This window comes from Anguilla rostrata, chromosome 5, assembly GCF_018555375.3.
Source record: "Anguilla rostrata isolate EN2019 chromosome 5, ASM1855537v3, whole genome shotgun sequence".
Classification (NCBI taxonomy): domain Eukaryota; kingdom Metazoa; phylum Chordata; class Actinopteri; order Anguilliformes; family Anguillidae; genus Anguilla; species Anguilla rostrata.
Window position 1 is genome coordinate 47,295,819 of NC_057937.1, and position 21,985 is coordinate 47,317,803.

At 41.6% G+C, this 21,985-nt stretch overlaps 1 protein-coding gene across 2 annotated transcripts; it reads left to right on the forward strand.

Moving 5' to 3' along the window:
- Window positions 1-1,152: 1,152 nt before the first annotated feature.
- LOC135255475 (aggrecan core protein-like) lies at window positions 1,153-21,674 on the forward strand. Of its 2 annotated transcripts, XR_010330171.1 has the most exons (19): window positions 1,153-1,502; window positions 7,714-7,799; window positions 8,417-8,800; window positions 9,893-10,067; window positions 10,460-10,587; window positions 10,707-11,000; window positions 11,245-11,547; window positions 11,922-12,096; window positions 12,269-12,396; window positions 12,712-13,005; window positions 13,123-13,200; window positions 13,328-14,497; window positions 14,834-14,947; window positions 17,799-17,957; window positions 18,043-18,125; window positions 18,561-18,705; window positions 18,876-19,058; window positions 19,390-20,211; window positions 20,244-21,674. XR_010330171.1 is itself a non-coding variant. In XM_064336705.1 (18 exons), exons 2-18 carry the CDS (start codon window positions 7,721-7,723, stop codon window positions 19,476-19,478), a joined length of 3,981 nt encoding a protein of 1,326 aa, XP_064192775.1. In that variant the 5' UTR covers window positions 1,153-1,502; window positions 7,714-7,720; the 3' UTR covers window positions 19,479-21,674. The 2 variants fall into 2 exon arrangements, 1 of the variants encoding a protein (XP_064192775.1); XM_064336705.1 differs by having other exon boundaries at window positions 19,390-21,674.
- The last annotated feature ends 311 nt before the right edge of the window (window positions 21,675-21,985 follow it).

The window sequence follows — 21,985 nt, forward strand, 5'->3', positions numbered from 1 at the left end:
TGGGAGACTCCGGGACTGTTGAGCGTAATTTAAAAAAAGACTTAACCCTCCTGTTCTGTTCATTTTTTAGGTACAGCAAAAATGTTCCCGGGTGATATAAACATACAGGGGGGGTTTGCAAATACATGAAATGAACCATTTTCATTTAGAATGTTGATTACACTAATTAAGGCCAGTAGAAGAAGTTTCATACTGAAAAAATAATTTTAAGTATTTTTCCTAGATTTTCAAACTTTAAAAAGGGTCAATTTGACCCGCAACATAACAGGAGGGTTAAATCTGGTTTCATCATTCAGAGTAGCACTTGGATTAGCACCCATTCAGTATAACAAAGCCACACCATCTGTATGCACTTGCAACAGGCTTCCCTCTTATCCTAGACTGCTCCTTTAAGCCCTGACACGAGAAGCATCTCAAGCTTTCTCTTTTCATTGACATTAAAAGACTATTTAACCAAGCCTCTGATGACCATAACCATACTTCAACTACTAGTGCTAGCTCAACTGGACAGTGCCTGCACCATATATCTACGGTATACTGTATATGATCGTAGAAATATTTGCTGATGATTCTATCCACGTGCAGTGGTTGATCAGTTATTGTCCTAGTCAGTTGCAATTAAACGTAAAATAAATCAGCAATTATCTAAACAATATCTATATGGTATATAATATAGATATACTCATGCTGCTTTCTTATAATATCGTGATTTTCTACAATAGCCTACCCCTTTAGCATCGAAGGGATATTAAACATTGCGATTCATTTTTCTTCGTAAAATAAAATCATGAACTAACTTTACCTCCTATTTGGCAAACTGGAGGTTGGCCGCCTCTAGGGGGTTAGTCGGTGAGCCTCATTTGTGTTCAAAATCAGTAACAATTCGTTTCACGTCTTTGAGAGCCAGTTAATATCATTTTCTGACAATTTGAATGAAAATACAAAGAAGCGGGGATTAAATGTAGGCACTGCTTTAAGCCTAGGTTCCCCTGACTATCAGCTAACATTGAAACAAATTCGATCCATTTCTTCCCATCACAGGTGGCAGAATGTGTTTTTGCTTGTCAGAAGGTAGGCAAGGTTTCGAGGAGGAGTCTTCGCCTCTTCAAAATTTGTGCGGGCTCTCTATCTCCCTCCCTCTTCTCTTTTTTCCCCCTTCCTCAATCTTTGACAGCTAAACGTGTTCACTGTTTGAAAAAGGATTCTTTCTGCTCCTAACACACACGCGGAGCACCGCTCTACCTGGGCCCGCGAGCTGTCAAAGCAGTCAAGGATTTCCAGCAGCGGGTGAAAACCATCGGGAACATCCACATCACATTACAGATTACCCAAGACCGAAGATCTCTATTCGAAAAAGGAGGGGGAGATATATTTAAAATTCTGAAAATAAAAAAAGAAGACTGAAAAGGACAACTGAAACGATTCGATCATAAAATAAAGTCATTTTAATATTCTAACTCGGAGTTGGATACCCTGGACTACATTTCTACAGAATAGCTGAGGTAGGCTATATCATAATGTAGTTCTACTAAGCAGCACCCTGTTGCTTATAGCTTTTGAATCAGATAGAAAGTTTTAAAATATTACACTGAAATCAGTGAATTATCAGTCATGACTTTACCTAGTAGGTGTTGGCACTAGTGATACCTGTGCATGCATATGGATGTAGATAATTTATTTATATAGTTGGATTTCTGTCTTCATGGCAGTGAATTATTCCTGAATGCTGCTGGATATACTGCAATGAATGGGGACACATCTAAATGTGGGCTCAACCTGTTCAGTTATGTGAAGTTCATTGAAATGTGGTTGGACAGTTTTAAATGGATGCTGAGTAACTGGGTGATCTCTGTTGAATATGTCATCTTGATTGAATACTGTCTAGAGTTACAGTCTAAGCTTTGACATTTCGATTTTTTGAGCTGCTGGAGTAGATGTTATAATTTGTACCATTAATGTAATTTTCTGATTCATAATTTACCCTAGAGTTAGGTTGCATAGATCAGTTTGAATCACAAGAACAAGGGTTGAAATATGTTTTAGTCCTGTATGTCCTTAGAAACCACAGTTGGTTTGTTTTCATATTGATGGAACACTGATGTAAATTAATTATATTGTATTTAAAATAAGACTCAGATGCTCATTACACTCCAAATGAAACGATCCTCAAGGAAGCAGTGAGCTTTCCGAAGCATCCATAATGATTATCTTGTCATTTATTTGGCAAGTGCTGAGCATGGTGCACCAAATGCAAAACATGTTCCATTAGGGTTTCATTTGTGTGTTGGTTGTCATATATTTGATGCTACCTATCCACCATCTTCTTTTCCTGAAGGTTATAGAGTAGGAAAATTAAGCATACATAATAACTATAATGTTTGAATGGCACATATTGTAGAATTAAATCCCTTGTATGAAAGACACAGTATTTCATATTGGTCCAGGAATACCAAGTCAGTTAAAGGGGGCATATATACCAGCAGCAGGTTTTCTTTATTGTAAATGGTGTGCGTTTTCAGGGACAACTGATTTCGAAGTCTGACATAAAGGAATATTTACTGAGGTAATTAATAAAGACAAACCATCTCTCAGATAAATAAACAACACATAACCATAGCTGGGATTGCAAATACAGTAACAGCTTGCATAGATGTGCTATTCGGTACGACCTGAATCCTTTCTGAATCAAAGTATTTACAGTAAGTAATTAGACAGATTAATTAGCATCCCCTTATCATACATATACATACACTGAAAATTATTGTCTAAATAGTCTTTTTCAACTGAATATTACTCTGTAGTTGTAGTACACAGTAAAATGTCCAGTGTTAATTCAACTGCAACACAGTACATTTGGTCCCACTCTGGACCCCCCATATATAAATAGTTTATTATGAAAAAGGTTATGTGATGTATGACAATATAATACCTACGTATTTGATGTGATGATTTAATGCTCTTCCATTGCTGGTATTATACTTGTGATCCTAGCAACATTTTTCTCTTTCACTAGTCTGTTTTTTATGCTTAATTATGTAGCCATGTACAAAACGGTTGCCTATCCCACCTGGGCTAGGTTTTGCCACACATTTCCCCTAACATTCACCTGAATGTGGACACTGTTCTACTGTGAGTATTCAATGGAATGGTATAGTCATGGAATACACTGTACTATTTATATTGGCCTTAATGCAGTTAGAGTTAGTATAATTCAGACTTCTGTGTGAACAAACTAGTTCTATTGGCTTGTGCACCTCTGCAGGAATAGAACCAACCATAGCAGCTGAATGGAAATACTGTAGGGCCTTCCTTCAGCAAGGCCCTCATATAATACAGTGGCCAATGAAAAGGCACATTTTCTGAGCTTGGTCTTTACATCTTAAACTGAATTCACTGCCAGACATGTACCTATAGGAGACACCAGAGAAGTTATTTTAATTGTAATACTGTAATGGATACCTATTGGTACAGGCCTCAATTTGGATATCTATTATCCAGGGGTCTGAAAAAAAAATTGCCAGTTTACATTTTGACACATAAACATCTTGACGAGTAAGTTTGTGAATGGAGTTCTACTACCTCGCTCTGTCTTGGCCAAAAATGTGTGCTGTATGTTACGTACCAGTTCGCCCATGTGTGTGAGAGGTTATTCTGGGACAGGAAAGAGATTCCTCAAACCAAAAAGGCAATTGTAATACCCCAGTTAAGGAAGTAAAATGATGCCTGGGCCAGAAAGTTATGGAAATAAGTATTCTATTTGCTGGTTTTTGACAGAAAACAATTGTTGTCAAATTGTAAAAAACAGCGCAACAGTAACATGCATGTATTTGCATCAATTTTTTCAAGGTTTAGTTTCATATACAGTCATCACAGATGATTATTTATTGAGCTACACAGCCAGATGTTTGTCTGTAATGTTATTATTAGCAGTGCAGAGGTAGGAACAGAGGGCTGTCTCTCCTCCAGCTCTGGGGTTGTGATATGGCCCCTTGGACTCAGGTGAAACACCAAACGCAAAGGCTGGGGCCTGTTTGCACTTCTGTCCAAACTGAGGTTGTCTTCGGAGCAAATATTGAACCTGTATTTACCAAAAGCTGAGAGGCCAGTACTTCTAAGGGATCTTATTCTGTTCATGTACTTGTGAGTGTAAGCGCGTTTAGACCCTTTGCGTGAAATAACTGACATTTCATGGGTAGCACTGGAGAGCTGTTTGGGAATTCACACCATTGGTGTAGAGTAGGCCTATGTTCTGTTTTATTGCGCCAGCAATAACTGCAGGTTACAGAGATCGGCCTGTGTGGTTAGCTGTGTTCAGCTTCAATACCAGGATAATTGTGGTCAGATGTTATAACAACAAACAACTTTCTTTCTAAATTTCAAAAATTTCACTCTAATGATTAAATTACATTTTTTGAGATCTGTTGCAAATCATGTCCAAGAGGACTTCATTCTATAGCTTTCCCCCGTCTACGTTCACTAACACCCTGCATATGACCTACTATGCAGAGAGACTATTAGTTTACAATGAAGAATATAATCTCAGCTGAACAAGGTTACCTTCTCCCGCCATCCTTTTAAGGTCCTGTTGTTTTATAACATAAGGTCTCAAACTGCAGTCTGGGAGGGCCATAGTCTCTGCTGGTTTTTGTGATTTCCTTTCAATCAGCTGCCAATTTAGGGCTTGGAAGCAATGTGCATCTCCTTAGCCAATCAGAGACTTAAATTACGCACTCAAGCACAGGAACACATCAAAAACCAGCAGACACAGTGAACCTCCAGGATTTGAGTTTAGATTCCTGCTATAGAACTGATCTTGGTCAAGTCTTAGCTGGTCCCAAGTCTCCACAAGGTGGCATCTGATCTTTCAGTTCTCTTTACCAACAAAGGAGGTGTTCAGGGTGTGCTGTGGGCAGCTCTGTGGAAAGCAGTTGCTCTTTCACACACTGTCCCATGAGAAACAGGCAAGAGCTGCAGTTTGCATTTAAAGGGGTGGACTGTTACTCAGAAATAACCAAATCAAGCTCCGACGCAATAACGGAAACCTTAAAGTTTACTTAGAGAAAAAAAACCTCCACCTGAGTGGCTCCTTGTTGCTGGTAGAGAACAGGCGGTTTATGTGTGAGTGAGTGTGGGGGTATGAGTGTTCATCTCTCTCACTCTCGCTTGCCCCTCACCTCCCCCCCCCTTAAAAAGTGAACACCGCAGTGTTTCTCATCAAGTGGCTGTTTGTTATAGCAATGAAAAGATGAGTAGTGTAGCCAGTAAACAGTCTGCTTGTTGCAAAACTGTGCTCTCTGATGGCGTAATGGATTTGAAAGCTAATGAGAGATCAGCTTCTTTTTCCACAAATGTCTAACAGTGCTCTTTTCATTCTTTTTTTGCTGTGTCAGCAAAAAGAAGTTTGCCATTGCTGATTAAAAGACACCAAGACCTTGTCATTGAAATGTTGTCATAATTTCTTAAATGTATCCCACTGGCATAGAATTTGAAATGTTTATGTTACATTTGCTCTCTTTATTTTATAGTGTACACTAGTGTAAAAGGTCAGCAAAAGCTTATAAATGTGTTCTGCACAAACCAAAGATGAGTATTTCCCTTTGCACTTTTTTACTTTGTATTTTGTATTTTAAAGATAACGAAGAAGGTGAACTGACCATAATTTCTTAGTTCAGTGATGGATTGAGGCCCCTTAGTGCTAAGGCATTAGCTATAAGCGCTCAAATGGAGCCTTCCTTTTTTCCATAATGCACATCCACAGGGTTAGTTGCATTCAGAGCTGTGTCACGCCAGAAAACAATGACTATGCCACTTCTTCGGTCCAAATGAAGTCTCGCCAGACTCTCACATTCATCACCTCAGCATACAGCTCATCATAGTGATGATAGCTCGGGGCAATCTGCAATGTCTGGTTCATGCTTTCCTCAAGTACATTCACAAAAATAGGCGGTCTCTCTCTGCCATCTCTATCAACCCCTGCTCACATTCCCTTCTCTGTTTTACATTCAGTCTTAAGCCTGAGTCTGAAGATGTGAATGTGGTGTCCGAATGAATATGCTGTAGATGAGTTTGGCCTGTATCAGTACACATTTGTCAAGCATTACTAAAAACATTGTACATGTTCTCTGGTTTTGTATTGGACATTTGATTTGTCTTAATTGTTGACTGTTACTCTTCAAAATTTTGTTTTAGACTGTTCTGTTCAACTCTGGAGTGTACAGTAGCATCCATGGTTGGGCTTGGTGATTAATGAACAGTGCCATCTACACTTCTAGACTGAGAAAGCCAGGCTTGTTAACGTGAAGGCTTTGTTTATTTGACTGAGGTGTTAGAGAGAACCTTTTGGAATAATGGTCCATTGCTTTCCACATGTGTAACCTATGCTTTCTTTATGTTAAGTGAAAGGTTGAGCTCCAGGGGATTTGGCAAGCTCTCGTAAAAGGAAAAAATCCTAAAGTCGTCCAGACATCGCATGTTGGCAAAAAACCATTGCCATATAGATTTTTACCTAAAGCAGTTTATTTTTTATTTCAATGGAACCCTTTGTGCCTTCTACTGTGAGCTAGTGTTCCGCAGCCCAGTATCTCTCTAAGACCTATTGGGGACTGTGAATTATCCCCGAAGAGGGTGTAGAGTTAATTCAGTGATCTTACTGTACTCTATGCATTGATTTAACCATAATGCAGCAAGTAATAACTATAACCATCTTTTCTGTTAGGTCAATGAACCTATTCTCACATAGCAAAGTGAATGTTAATGTAATCAAAATGTAATTCCCAAACTTATGCAATTATCCTCTCTTAGAGTTGGATTAAGTGTTGCCATTTTGCTGTGCTGGCCAAGGAGAAATTGTCTTTACACATTTTGCTGTTGCCTGATTGTTATCATTGTTTAGACCAATTTGTTCTATACAGCATATTCATTGTTACAATGGACTTTTCATCCTCGGCGTTCTGGTTCAGATTACTGATTTAATTCCGCATTAATGGCATGACAATGTTGCACAGGAGTCAAAAAGAGGTTGCTTTTAAAGTCTCAAATTGAGAGGCATTTCACTCATCCTGTCTGCTGTGCATTCTGTTGCACCTTGGAGATGTGCATCCGTTTTATACAGATAAACTTTGGCCTGTGTTTGGCAGTGCAACATCAGTTAATCTGTTAAAGAGGAAGCCTGTTTTTGGTGATTCTGGTATGAGTATTTTTTACATCTGAGAAAACACAATAGCTCATTTTGGCTGTTTTAATATGATATTGTTCCTCTTTATTTCTTAGTAAAGCATCCTTTTTGTTGTTTGTCCTTTTAAGGGTAGTGGGATGTTTTTGTGTGAATGTGTGCGTGCATGCCTGCGTGTGTGTGTGTGTGTGTGTGTGTGTGTGCGTGTGTGTTCATTTCCCGGGAACCTTTAAGTTTACTGAATATGTTCAAACAAATGTTAATAGCAGCTGTTAATACAAAGGAAATAAAAGGAGATCAGTTTTTTTAAACCACCTATTAAATATATCTTCCATCAGCTCTGCATAGAGCTTGAAGAGACAGTGTGCAGAATGGAAGATAGTTTACAACATAAGTTATTAAATTCCAGAAGCAGTATTATTGGCGCAATCCAATAAAAACTATAGCAGCTATCATGTGTGCCCCTTGTGTATAACAATGTAAAAAATTTAGCAGTATTGCCTTACGGTTATTAAGAAAGTGTTTTTTCTCTTTACTTGCAGGTACATTATGGCCATGTTAATTCTACTGTGTGCATGTTTGCGTGTTATTGCTGCAACAATGTCCTTTGAGGGCCCGTCCGGCACAGGTAAATAATTTCCTGGCAAATATTAACAGGTGTTCTCAAAATGTTACAATATATTTGTTCACTATGACAGTATAGTTCACTTGCCACATACGATGCCCTCCACAACTATAGGCACGCTTGATAAAGATGAGCGACATACATTTGTAAAAATGAGTCATAACCGATATTGTTTGTAAGAAAAAATCAATTATATTATTTTATACTAATGTAATTGCCCAGAGAAAAGGTGTTCTTTAAGCAATAATGTTGTTTCCCCTAAAGACAGGCCGCAAAATGATGTGCACCCCTATTTTTGCTACTTTGTGCACCTTCCCTTTGCTAGGATCAAACTACTACAGAGGTGCTGTTTTTGCTCATCCTTATCGAGAATACCAGTATTTTTGGACGATGCGTTATAACTGGTATATAAACATTGGTATAATAATAACAATAATGTATTGTATTTTATAAACACTTCATTTTGACAATTTCAGAGTGCTGCACAATTTATATAACTGGTGCATTCTGCAATTGGTCCATTCCAGTGTTACTCGAAGCACACTTGTTTCTGTTTGTATTCCAACAAATGTGTTTGTGTTTGAGTGTCCCATCTTTTCTCCTGCTGCTATGTCCCACAGACCCTGAGAGTACTCTGAGTGTCAGCATCCCCGAAGAACTTCCACTGCGCCCCCTTTTGGGTGGATCCCTGGTAGTGCCCTGCTACTTTCTGGACCACACCATCCATGACCCTGGTGCCCCCACAATTGCTCCCCTGTCCCATCGTATAAAGTGGAGCCTCGTTAAAAAGGATAAGGTGTCAGTCATCATGGTGGCCACAGAAGGAAAAGTAAGGGTTGAACCTGAGTTCATGGACAGAGTTACCATGGTCAATTACCCTATGGTGCCAACAGACGTGAGCATGGAGATCACCGAGCTGCGCTCCAACGACACTGGCACCTACCGTTGTGAGGTCATGCATGGCATTGAGGACAGCTATGACACTGTTGAGATGCAGGTGCAAGGTAAGGTCAGAATATCACTTCCTGGCAAGACTGACTTAGACATAACACAATATACCCTTAGCATCTTCACACTGCTATTAGCAGAATCTAATTTTCACAGTTAAGTGACAAGGTGTTAATGTCAAAAGTTGAGCAAGTGAAAATTTTTAAATCCACTCATGAGCACTAAAAACTTTCCTCAACGTTCAAGGAATAGCCCTCCCACAAATACATTCAGTTCACAATCTAAACTATGTCTGTAATCATATTGCCTGAGCTTGTGCTGTAATATCAACTGTCCACATGAGGAACTGTCTCTGTTTGCAAACAAAAATATCTCTGTTCTCTACAAGCGCTCAGGAAATTGGCCACTCTCACTAAGATTCCTCTGCAGCTCTTTCATCTGCAATTTTTGTGGCAAAACTGTAGATCTACTGCGAGACCACAGTTAGTTGTAGTCTGTGCATAAACCAAGAACCTGAATGGCTCATGACAGTCAGGAGCCACATCACCCTCTTCCCTTTTTCCTGTCAAACTGTTGAAGCTGATTAGGTGTGAGCTTGGTTAGGACTTGGATAGGAAACCTTCTGGGAAACATGGTTCCTGTTGGAAGAGGCGCTGTTGGGCCAATAGAAAGCAACCTTTACCCGGGGCCAGGATAGAAATCCAATACCCCAGCATAAGCGAGTTCTATGTGTTGTAGAAATTGCTGTCCTTTGAATACAAAATCAAACCTAATATCCTTTTTTTAATGAGAAGTGTGTAAACCTTGGTGTTTCAGTGGAATTTATTTCGTTTTATAGGCATTAAGCAGTTGTTCTTCTTCAGAGCAATTTTCACATGAAATCGTTTTATACAGCTGGATATTTTAATTCACGTTCAGTACCTTTCTGAAGGGTATATACGAGTGCTCCTACTGGGGGTCAAGCCTACAATTTTGGAGTTGCAAGTCCAGTTATCTAAAATTATGGCACACTGCTACCCTGATTCACCACCATATAATTTGTCCCCTACATCTGATTGGCTTCCCTGTCCCTTTAATTCCTCCTAATGAACATGCATAGGAGCAGTAATTGCGAATGTGATGCTGAAAGTCATTTCTATCCTTTTCAGGCATTGTGTTCCACTACCGTGCAATCTCCACCCGCTATACCCTGACTTTTGAGAAAGCCAAAGTCGCCTGCATTCAAAACAGCGCAGTGATCGCCACGCCCGCCCAGCTTCAGGCTGCTTATGATAATGGCTTCCACCAGTGTGATGCAGGCTGGCTGGCTGACCAGACTGTCAGGTAGCTCCCACTGCAAGTGACTGAATTAGCATTGTATCTCCATAGAGATTCAAATCATTGAATCTCTGTAATGGCATCATGGTAGTGTTCCCTACAATTCAAAAGAACCCAGTGCAATCAACCTTTTTAATTCTGCCTCATACAAAGCATATTTCTTCTCTTTATAATCCAGCCACTGTAAAGATTTCCAACAAAAACAAAGGAATTGTGAAGTGCCTCAATACATTAGGAGAACTGCTTAAGCAAAAAGTATTCACCTGTAGCAGGTGTCTCATTCTTCTGCACATGATCAGAATATTATTTGTGTCACTGATACTCATATATAGTTACTAGTCATATTATGCCATAAAATCATTCATAATGAAGTAATGTTTGTCTTCTGTGCACCAAAGGTATCCCATTCATGATCCACGAGAGGGTTGCTATGGTGATAAGGATACGTACCCTGGCGTGCGAACCTATGGAGTGAGAGATGTCACTGAGACTTATGATGTGTATTGTTTTGCTGAAAAGATGACAGGTACTGTATACAAAGCCCTACCTACAAACTGCAAATGCCGGCAAAAAAGCTGAAGCATCACAGAGAAAAGGAAGGGTCTCTGCATGACTGTAGTTTGGTCTGTTTTTTTTTAAACACAGGCAGCGTTTTCTATTCCATATCCCCGGACAAGTTCACCTTTGCTGAGGCAGAGGAGCAGTGTCTAAAGCTGGGAGCCCAGCTGGCTACAACAGGGCAGCTGTACCTGGCCTGGAAGGCGGGCATGGATGTGTGCAATGCAGGCTGGCTGGCAGACCGGAGCGTTCGCTACCCCATCAACATTGCCCGGCCCCAGTGTGGAGGTGGACTTCTAGGCGTGCGCACAGTGTATCTCTTCCCAAATCAAACAGGCTACCCCCACCCAGACTCTCGCTATGATGCGATCTGCTATCAAGGTAAATGACTCATCCAATATTCTGCACTGGCACACACTCACACACAAACTCTAGTCAGAGCATTTATTTTAAAGTTCATGAATATTTCTTTCTTTTATTTAAATACCTATTAGATTGTTGACAGGCCATCAAAATCTATTGCATTTCACTAACCCTTTGCTGTGGAATCTTTCAAACCCGAGAGTCCTGAAATAACCTCTGCTTATCAATAATGAATTGCGTTATGATGTTGGTGCATTTGCAGATGATGAAGAGGGCTCTGCCTTGCCCACAACAGCCCCAGGTCTGCAGACGACAACCCCAGATTTGACTGGAGTGGTGAGCGTGGTCACCTTCACTGACCACCAAGTGAGCATTCCCAGTAAGACAACCACTGAGAGTGAAGTGGCCGGAGAGTTGGCGACGCAGGGGCCAATGAATGTCACTGGACTGGATGACACGGAACCACCGTTTCCACCGCCGATCATCATCAAGGCTGCTGCCCAGCCAGGGGTGGGGTCAGAGCTTCACCATGAAAATTACACAGAGCCTGCAATGTCTTATACCGGTTAGTGTCTCTACTGCCTTTTTCATCTCAAAATTCAATAGAAAAGCTGATTGACAAATATTTAGGGTGGATTGTGCTAAAAATTAGGAACCAAGAGTCATTTTCACTTGCTCATGTTATAAGGAAGCCCTAAAATTAATTTTAAGTTCCAATTAATCACACCTTTTAAGTGATCGTTATAATGTAATATTTATTTTGGAGATGACAACACTTGGTACCCTTGTGGTAAGAACTTGTGGCCCTTTGCCTTGACAGATCAAGAATGACATAACTACTGTGAATTGTATTTACTGTAGCAGTTACTAGGTGATATAAACTGTATGCTGACAGTATGATCCTCACTTCCTTTCTTTGTTCTGCTATTTTCTGAGCAGGTGTGGTCTTTCACTATCGCACCGGCTCCAGCCGCTATGCACTCACTTTCGTGGAAGCGCAGCTGGCCTGTCGGAGCATTGGTGCCATCATCGCCAGCCCTGAGCAGCTCCAGGCTGCCTTCGAAGCGGGATTCCACCAGTGCGACGCTGGCTGGCTCCTTGACCAAACCGTCCGGTGAGATTGACTATCAATCGCATTGGTCCTTCTGGCCCAAACCTGGACAGATTGCCCCCATACTTGTTCACTCTTACTTGTCTTCTCAGTTCCACAGATTCATTTCATGACTGAAATCTGTCTTGTTACATCCTGGGAGTCAAAATGGCCTTACAGTATCTTTATTTTAAAGGTACCCAATTGTGTCTCCACGAGACAAATGCTCAGGGGATCTGGAGCACTTACCTGGTGTGAGAAGCTATGGTCTACGCCCAGCAGATGAACGCTATGATGTGTACTGCTACATCGATGGACTGTTGGGTACAAGCACTAAGAAAAACATTTCAGCATCACGCATCTGTACTCTAATGATCAGTCATTTTTTGCAATTTTGAAAATTGCCATGTATTCATGATGTGGTTGGAGGTTGAATCTAGCCTCATGTGTCTTGGAAAACAATTGAAGAGGTTCTACATGCAAATGTTTACTTGGACATGCAAGGGCTTTCAATGAATGTAGCTACGTGGGTGATTTCTTAGCCAGAAAGGGAATTAGAATTAAGCAAGACAAGAAGTGAGAGAAGGGGTGTTAGGCTCTGAATGATTCAATCATGTCTATCTACATTCTTTGTTTCAGGGGAGCTTTTCCATGTAACCTCAACTGAGGGCTTCACGTATGATGAGGCCCTGGCCTACTGCCAGGAAGAAAATGCCACTCTGGCATCTACTGGTGAGCTGTACGCTGCCTGGAGGCAGGGATTTGACAAGTGCCGGGCAGGCTGGCTGATTGACCGGAGTGTCAGATACCCCATTAACAACCCCAGGCCACAGTGTGGTGCTGGCAAAGTCGGAGTTCACACCATTTATCGCTTTCCAAACCAGACTGGATACCCTGATCTGTACTCCAAATATGATGCCTACTGCATCAGAGGTAAATATAGCTTCAATCAAACATGGAACTGTCTTGCTAAAAGCTATCAGCCAAAATTCTGCCAAATGCATTTCTGTGGAGCCTGTACTAATGAAGTCCCTAATGTGTTTTCTGCAGCTGACCTGCTGGCTCTTTTCAATGAGACTGGATTGAACATAACAGTGGTGCATAAGGTGCCTGATTTGCTGAGACCTGGTAAACTGCATACTCATTTTTGAAGGCATATTTCTCATCTTTACAGAATCAGTCAGTGTTACAGAGGGCTGTGAATGATTCTTTTTCAGATTGTCTTGTCTTTCCCACCATCTTTCTCTGTCTGCAGTGCCTGTCGCACCTCCCATCCATGTGGACTTGTCGGGCTCTGGTTCAGCCTCTGGAGCCAGCGGCTTCTCTGGAGACATCTCTGGGAGTGGAAGTGCGGAGCTGCCCAGTGGGGAATCCGGTGAAGGATCTGGCATCAATGTGACCTTTTCGGGAAGTGGATGGCATTTATCTGGGGATGGCTCAGCATCTGGCACTCCAGAGGAAGGTGGGGAGGGAAGTGCAGGCACCATTACCTTTCCGTCTGGGATGGGATCTGGGGACCTCAGCGGATTCCCCTCCGGCACCAGTGGGGACCTGTCTGGATCTGGCAGTGCCTCTGGGTTTGGCCCTTGGGGAAGTGGGGACGTCACTGGGCCAGGCCTCAGTGAGGAATTCTCTGGATACAGTTGGTTCCCGTCAGGATTCGCTCTTTCAGGTGATATGAGTGGCATATCAGGGGATGTTTCTGGCAGTGGGGTTTCTGAGACCCTGGTGGAAGACATCTTGGTAGAACTCAGTACCTTGATGCCAACAGAGCAGGAGCACGGAGCCGCACCTCCGGAGTTCAGCGGATCAGGGGACATTTCAGGATCTGGGGTGAGCGGATTGCCCAGCGGTGACATTAGTGGCTCTTCTGCTCTCGGAAGTGGTTCTGATTTCCCTGAGGTTGCCTTTGTTGACACCGATTTCATTGATCTGACAAAGAGGCCCACAGTGGCAGTGGAGGCCTCTGGAGTGGGAAGTGGATTCCTCTCAGGGGCATCCGGCCTCCTGTCTGGAGACATTTCAGGTGACACCGCCAGTGGGGACATCACTTTCATGACAGAAGAGGGGATGATTGAAGTCTCCATTCGGCCAACGGAGACCAAAGAGCTTGGCAAGGGACCAGTGGAATTCAGTGGAGAGGGCAGTGGACTGGAACTTCTTTCTGGTCGTGAGGATCAGCTTGGATCCTCAAGTGGGATCACCTCAGGAGTCCACACCAGTGAAATGCCCCTTGTAGTCTTAACCTCTAGATCTGAAGATCAGGAGCTCATGAATACAACAGAGGGACCAGAGGAGGCCCTCTCTGATCTGCTAGAGTCCACTGAGATGTATACTACTGCTACAATGTCAATTGCTGTCACCACTGCCCCCGCTCTCTCTCTGCGGACACCATCTGTTGTGGCGGAGCCTCTGTCAGTGGAGGGTATGTCATCAAAATTATCTTAAAGTCCCATTTTCAGTAAACTTCCATGTTTTCCTGTCTTGTTGCAATGACCAGGGCACTTCTGCTTTTTGAATCTTTTTAAACTTTGCATTTGAACTTTTTGCATCAGGCATGTTTGTTAGCAAATTCACTTGTGTTCTTATAATTCTGTCTCCTTGCATTTCTTTTTGGATGGTTTGAATAGCTGTGTGATCTACTGGTCAAGCCAGAAGTTGGACATCGGCACTTTAGTGCGGTTTGGTTGCCCATCAAGCAAGTGTGCTATTCCCAGTATTTATTTTTAGTCGTTCACCTGATTCTGTCTTGAATCTTCAGCTTCACCCAACCCATGTGACCCAAACCCATGTGGTGCCGGCTCATGCACAGTGCAAGATGGGATTGGGCTGTGCCATTGCCCACCCGGTATGAGTGGAGAGGAGTGTCAGCAGGGTGAGTAATGATGCGAAGTCATTAATCACATATAGAGAGAGTTTAATTGTGAAAAAAGTTTTGTTACACACAGAAAGCATTACAGTAGATGTTATGCATTTCATAGTTTCAATCCAAAGGTATATTTTGTAATTCTACCCTCCTAAGTTTGAAAGGCTATATTAGGGGTACACTAGTTCCTGTTTGGTCTACTAATATCATTTGATACAAGATTCATTGACCTAAGTCACTCTTGAATATCATTTTCTTGAATATTACACTATGTCCAAGATCTCTGAAAGAATGATGACATTTTTAAAATCAAGCGGTTTTTAAGTCAAACTGATTAATAAGGACTGACTGAAGTTTAATTAATAGCATTTTCAGTGTTCTTTGGCACTACCATCAAAACAAATTAGATTGTTGGATAGATGTTGTGCATTATGGTTTGGTAATTTAGTCAATATATAGGCACATCAAGAGATTTATCAGGTGAGTTATATATTGGCAACTTGAATTTCCATATGCAGAAAAGCCTTCAAATAGTGCTTAATAATCATATTATTTTGAAAATGTTTAAATTATTCATGTTGTTGCTTTTTTCATGATCTTGATTTCTGTTGTTTGTGTATTTAAACCTGTGTACTGGTTTCCTTCTCCCTGGTTTTTGGTCCACTCCTTGTGCTTTCTGTGGATTGCAGGTGTTTGGCATGTCTCCGTGGATATACCTTTGTTTGCAGATGGCAAGCTCTCTTTGTAACTGACTTTTGGTTGCACGACTGCTGTATTGTTTTTGTCCTGCAGTGCCTGCATTCCTGTAAGCCTAACCCTCAACCCTACTGCATGCTCCACAACACTTGCATTGCTTCAATTTAACCAACATTTTGAATAAATGCATGTAATGCTGCAAAACAATTTGTTGATCCATACATCTGGCATATTTTTAATAGTATCAGCCACACAAAAAATTGGACGTTAAATTTATAATTTTCAAATAAGGTGTTAAAATACTTCTACTAATTCATTTATATTTATACCATAATAAGCTTACTTTATCTGGCGTGTACCTTGCTCAAGTAAGCCAATGAGCTTTGCAACTGTAAGAAATATGCTATCCGTAGGAAACGCGGCTTTGTTTCCAACACCATTTTGGCTCTCAAGACAGTGTAAGGATAACAATGTTGCAGCAACTCTGACGGTCTGATTCCTGTTGTGGCATTGCCCTCCCCCAGCCTTGTCTGGCTTTGGCACTGCCCACCCTGGGGCCTCTCCCCCAGGCAGGAATCTTAACAGAAGACCTTTTTTTCAGAGGTTGACGTGTGCCACTCGAACCCCTGTACCAATGGAGCTACCTGCATCGATGGCACGGAATCTTACAAATGCTTATGCCTGCCCAGCTACGGAGGGAGCCACTGTGAGATCGGTATGAGGTTGGCTTCAGCTAAGTGTACTAACAGCCTCAAACTAAATTTGAGCAGATCAACAAACAACAGGAATGCTTGCACCAGCGGTTGGAATATTGGTGTGACAGTTGCCTGGTGTTGGGTGTTCCACTTTTGGTCTCGGTTTAATTTCTTTCTTGTCTGATGACGTTTTTATCTTGAGGTCCGGTTCCCTTCCTGTTTTCCTTCAGGTGTGCTAGTGGAGTTTGTGTAATTGCATGTCATTATGGTGTGGTACAGGAACAAATGGCACCTTTGAGTTTTACAGGAAATAAACAGTGGAGAATAAAGCTATTTGTCCATCATGCCTGTAAATAATGCAGACATGTTTGGTAACAATCATCCAGGTGAGACAAACAGTCCCATATGTATAACAATGATTATTTCTGAAAAGCGAAACAATGCTGACAGATATCGATGGTAGTGAAAAGACTCTGTTCTTGTCATTTGTCTTGGGACCACATGGTGACTGTAGCTACAGTAGGTGTTTAGTGAAAGCACAAACTGATATGCTGTTCTCTTGTGATAAAAAGCACTGTCTATCTGCACATACAGCCTATTCTGCATTAACTAATGCCTCCGCAGATGTTATACACAGCTCAATTCTATGGAACTGTTGTATGACATGGATGTATTTTGCAATTAACTGGATAGTAGATACAGTGTTTTCATCCACAGAGCAAGATGCACAATCCTATGCACTTTAGTTCTAAGTGTCATGCCTATAAGGGGTGAAATATGTGTCCTTTGGGATATGTTCATTAGTTGCAGATTAACCCACATGTGGTTGGCCCTATTCTGTGTGTGTGTGTGTGTGCACACTTACTAGTGTATAGGTGTTAATAATCTCATGGGGACCATTTTTGATTATTTTATGATACTGTATTCCCAGTGAATAATATATCAGATTCAGTTAAGTCTCAGAATCAATATGGTCAGATCTCATGGGAGACACTCTCACCTTACCATCTGGGCACAGTTCTTACATAGCTAACCACAGTCGGCATGCCAAGGACGTGCCAGCTTTGACAATGGTCAGATTCTCAGGTGGTGGTTTGCACAAGTGTGTCAAGTTTCACACATATCTCTTTCAACCTTTTTCCCACACATTCAACCTTTTCCCCATGTCTCATAGTTCATGACTGAATCACCAGTTTGAATCCCTGTCTTCAATTTACCTGTCTTCACTGAGTTGACATGATTGTTTAGAAAATATTGGTTATGCTCTGAAATGCAGCAAGTTTATCACTCTAAATTGCACTTTTTACAGGCTGTATCCAAAGTAATCCAGTGTGATGCAGAAAATTAAAAAAAAATCAAATAATTCACTTGTATCCTAAAAAAGGAGTGCTGCGTTGCCATTGGTCTTTTCCCGAGTTCTCTCCAGTTTTGGCTTGTGGACTCACTGTCGCCCCCTGCTGTTACTGCAGATGTGCAGAGCTGTGAGGAAGGATGGATAAAATTCCAGGGCAACTGCTACCTACACTTCTCAGAGCGTCAGACCTGGGAGGACGCAGAGCAGCGCTGCCAAGCCCTGAACTCCCATTTGGTCAGCATCGTTACACCAGAGGAGCAGGAGTTCGTCAACTGTGAGTACAGTCCCATTGTCAAGGTCAGCATCCCACCTGTCCTACTTTAGTTGTGTGTGTCCTGACTCCTACCCCTTACCTGCAGCCAATGCACAGGACTACCAGTGGATTGGGCTCAACGACAAGACAGTGCAGAATGACTTCCGCTGGACAGATGGAACCGCCTTGGTGAGTATCCTTTGGGTCAGAAGGGCACCCAGCTGTGTGATTAATGGGAGATGAAGTGATTTGATCACAGAACAGAATCATAACGCTCCCCTGGCCTGGAGCTGCCCAGAGCGGTGAGTTAATACCACGGGTGAGCTTAATTGGCCTCAGGTTTTCTAGATTTTTCCCAAGAGACAGGCAAAAGGCTGTTTTGTTGACTCGATCGGTGTCTTCTAATTCATTCCTCTGGTCAAAATGGTTTTTCCATCCCTTCCTTCCTCTTCTGTGTCCTCAGTGCCATTGTTGCTGCCAACAGGTGGCAGCAGAGAAAGTGAAGCGCTATATGGCTATTCTTCAATAAGGACAATTCTGAAAGGAAAAGAAAGAAATCTTTTCAGTCATTGTTTTCTTACTTGCTTCGTGCCATTCATTGTTCTTTGACTTGATGCCTTTCAGCAATATGAGAACTGGAGGCCAAATCAGCCGGATAACTACTTTAACTCTGGAGAGGACTGTGTGGTGATGATCTGGCATGAGAACGGTCAGTGGAATGACGTGCCTTGCAACTACCACCTGCCCTTCACCTGCAAGACTGGGCCCGGTGAGTGCTGGGGTCGGGGTACATTCGGTTGTACTATGAATGGAGCAGAGCAGAGGGTAACCCAGACATTTTAGTTTCCCCAAATAATTACATTTTAGTATTCCAGTACAATTAACTGACCTTTATATTCTCATCTTTCATGTCACTCTCCTCCTCCCTCCCCTCACCAGTCTTATGTGGCCTCCCTCCTGAAGTGGAAAATGCCAGGATGTTTGGGAATAGGAGAGACCGCTACCAAGTGGGCTCCATAATTCGCTACCAGTGTAACCCTGGGTTCACACAGCGCCACCTGCCTGTGGTGCGTTGCATGGCAGATGGACAGTGGGAGAGGCCGAAAGTGGAATGTAAAGTCTGTGAGTGCATACTGTCGCAATAATGGCCACACGCCAAATCACATCAGTGAGGGCACTACTCATAGTAAAACACATTTAGCCCATGTCAGGAAATATAACTATGAACACATTAATTTACAATCTGTGTCTTAAAGGATCACTAGGCAAATTTATGGCAGGAATGTGTGCGCAACTGATATTTTGTGGTTATTTATACATTTTAGTGTTTCATGCTGCAAGGGCATGAAAACTGACATACACAAATTATGTATACATTAGAATCAAGGACTTTCCACATTCAGCACTTCAGAAGATTAATCAAAATGGTGACTGATGTGTCTCTTTTTTCCAGCTGCCACAACCGACCACAGTCTACAGAAAAGATCCATCAAAAGACGATCAAAAACAGCCAGCAGCAGATCTTGGGGAAAACTTCGTTAAACCAGAAAACAGGGATTTGAATGAGATTTTAAAAGATAATTATTTTAAAAGAACACATATTCAAAAAGTCATTCTTCCATCTAAAAAAAACAGATTATGAAGTAAAATTTCCCATCTTGTGTATATACAAACACCAAAGCAAGTTTAGACATAATTGTGTAGTCCATCTGGTTGATGTATTGGTTTCGGAGTGTCACTCTATGCCTTGCTTTAGGGGGATAAAACAAGTGAAGATTTTATTTTGTTGTTCTTGTTGTTTTTGTGCCAGACACACTGAAATGTTTGAATTATTATATCATATCATTTTCTTTATTATCATTTGGAGGACGCTAGGCCATCTGTAGAGTTAGGAAGTACTAAAGTGTCACTGGCCCCTCAGTCAGCCATATTAGTTCACAGTCCCATGTTAAAGGCCAAAACAGTCGCATTATTGAAGAATTATTGCTGAGGTTCCAAGACATTTGCAAATCTGGATCTTATAGCCCATTTAGATGTAAATATTTCACCTAGACCAGCTAGCATTCTGCAATGGACTGGTACTGCACTGCAAACTGAACCAAAGTGGTCTCTCTGGCCTAGACAGATGACAGCAAGAAAAGAGCAGGTCAATTAAATATCATTGGGACATTCTTATTAAACCCATGTAGACTGAGGGGAGCAGGAGAGAAATGGTACACAGTATGTTACATAAATTTCTGGTAATTCAGTAAGTATCATCGGAGGTCCAAGAACAGTTTTCTGGAAGTGACTAACAAGATTCAGCAGCACAATCCAGCAGTGGTGAGAACTTTAGCATTAACCCATTTATCAAGAATATGTGAATCAGGAAAGTCCTATTTGTAAAAATAAATGTGTACGCAAGAAGGGGAGGGGGCAATAGGGGAGTCTGGGGTATTTAGTATCAGTCCTGGAGAATAGTACAAGGCAGAAAGCACACAGGGGCTGACATCCTCCTGACTTATCTTGGTATTTTCTGGAGATGGGTAGGTCTGCATAATGTGAATATATTATTTATTGATATTTCATTGTGCTGGGATCCGACTGGCACTTGGACTGGCAGTGCCCTGCAATTGGTTGAGCCTGGCACACTCTGCCATAGGGGGAGAGATTGACTCAGATTTTCCCTCAGCTACTGGAGTGACACTGAATGTTATTAGGAGCAAACAGGGCATTTGTGGCTACAACAGGATCATTGATTTAATGTACATTTTTTCTGAAAATATGCATTTTATTGTTATTGTTTTTTTTGCCAGCTTCTCCCCCCAGGGTTGTGCAGTGCACAGTACTTCTGCGGGGCCAGCATAACCAAGAGCAACCTGCTTACAGCAACTGCTTCCTTTCTCTGTTTACGCTCACTCACTTCCTCTCAGTTAGTCTAAGGCACTTCTAAATTCAGGAGAGAAAAAAATATATCAGCTCCACATTGGTGATGTACTGGCTCTTTTGTAATCTTGCATTCTGTCTTCTGGAAACATTTTCTTGTGTTATCTATAGCGCTGTTATCATAATGTTAGCTGGGGGCTGTGCCTCCTTTATTCCAATTTTAATTTAAAGAAACTGACAATGTCATACTGGTTCATACTGGGCACTTCAAAATGTTTTGTTTTTTGAAAGGTAGGCTTACGTAGTGCATCCTCTAAAAAATGAATTGTCTGTGAAGGTAAAATGGGGGTATAGAGTCAGACAAGTCGCAAAAATCGCACAGTTCTCTGTGAACCTTTGTGCTTTGCAGAAAGAAAATTGAAAAAATGTCAGATCTAGGCTGTAGAGCTCAGAGGTGGGGTGGAGATGCAGTTTTGACCAAAGAGATGGTTGCCTCACGTGTAGTCACACAAACAGCACAGTACACTCGCTGTCGACAAAGGGGTGAGATAGGGCACCCCTGCGTAGCATTTTCACTATTAAATCATCAGTAGACTTCACAAATAAGTTAGGTTCATTTGTTTCTCTCTGTGAGCCAGGGAGAGCCACAGACTGAAAGAGGGAAAGGCCAGAAACTGTTGCTGTAATGAGGTTCTCCTCATGTCACTGTGTCACCGTTGTGGTGCCAAGCTGGTGTCAGTCAGAGTTTTGCTGAATGCAAATGCATCCCAGAAATGACCAGAGACAAAACAATTGTGTTTTGATGTGTGTATTTTCAGTTTGCTGAGACATCGCAAATGATGCCAAATAAAACACTCTGTATTTTACGTCTGATAGGACGGTAGTTTCATGTGTGTGGTGTTGGCCCAGGGATATGCATGTGCAAATTTCATAGAAGTGATTGGTTGGTGTTGTGCGTGTATTTGTGTGTTTGTGTGTTTCACACAATACAGAAATTTGTCTTGTATGTATGTCTGACTATTTTGATGAAATTTCATGGCATAAAAATGTTTAATAAAATTTGCAATATTTAGTTTTTCTTATTAGTATTGGAGATATATCAGGAAAATATAATTTGTTATTTATTAAAATACATACCCTTCTCATAATTTTAACATTTTTTCTGTAGCATCAACAGTGATGTA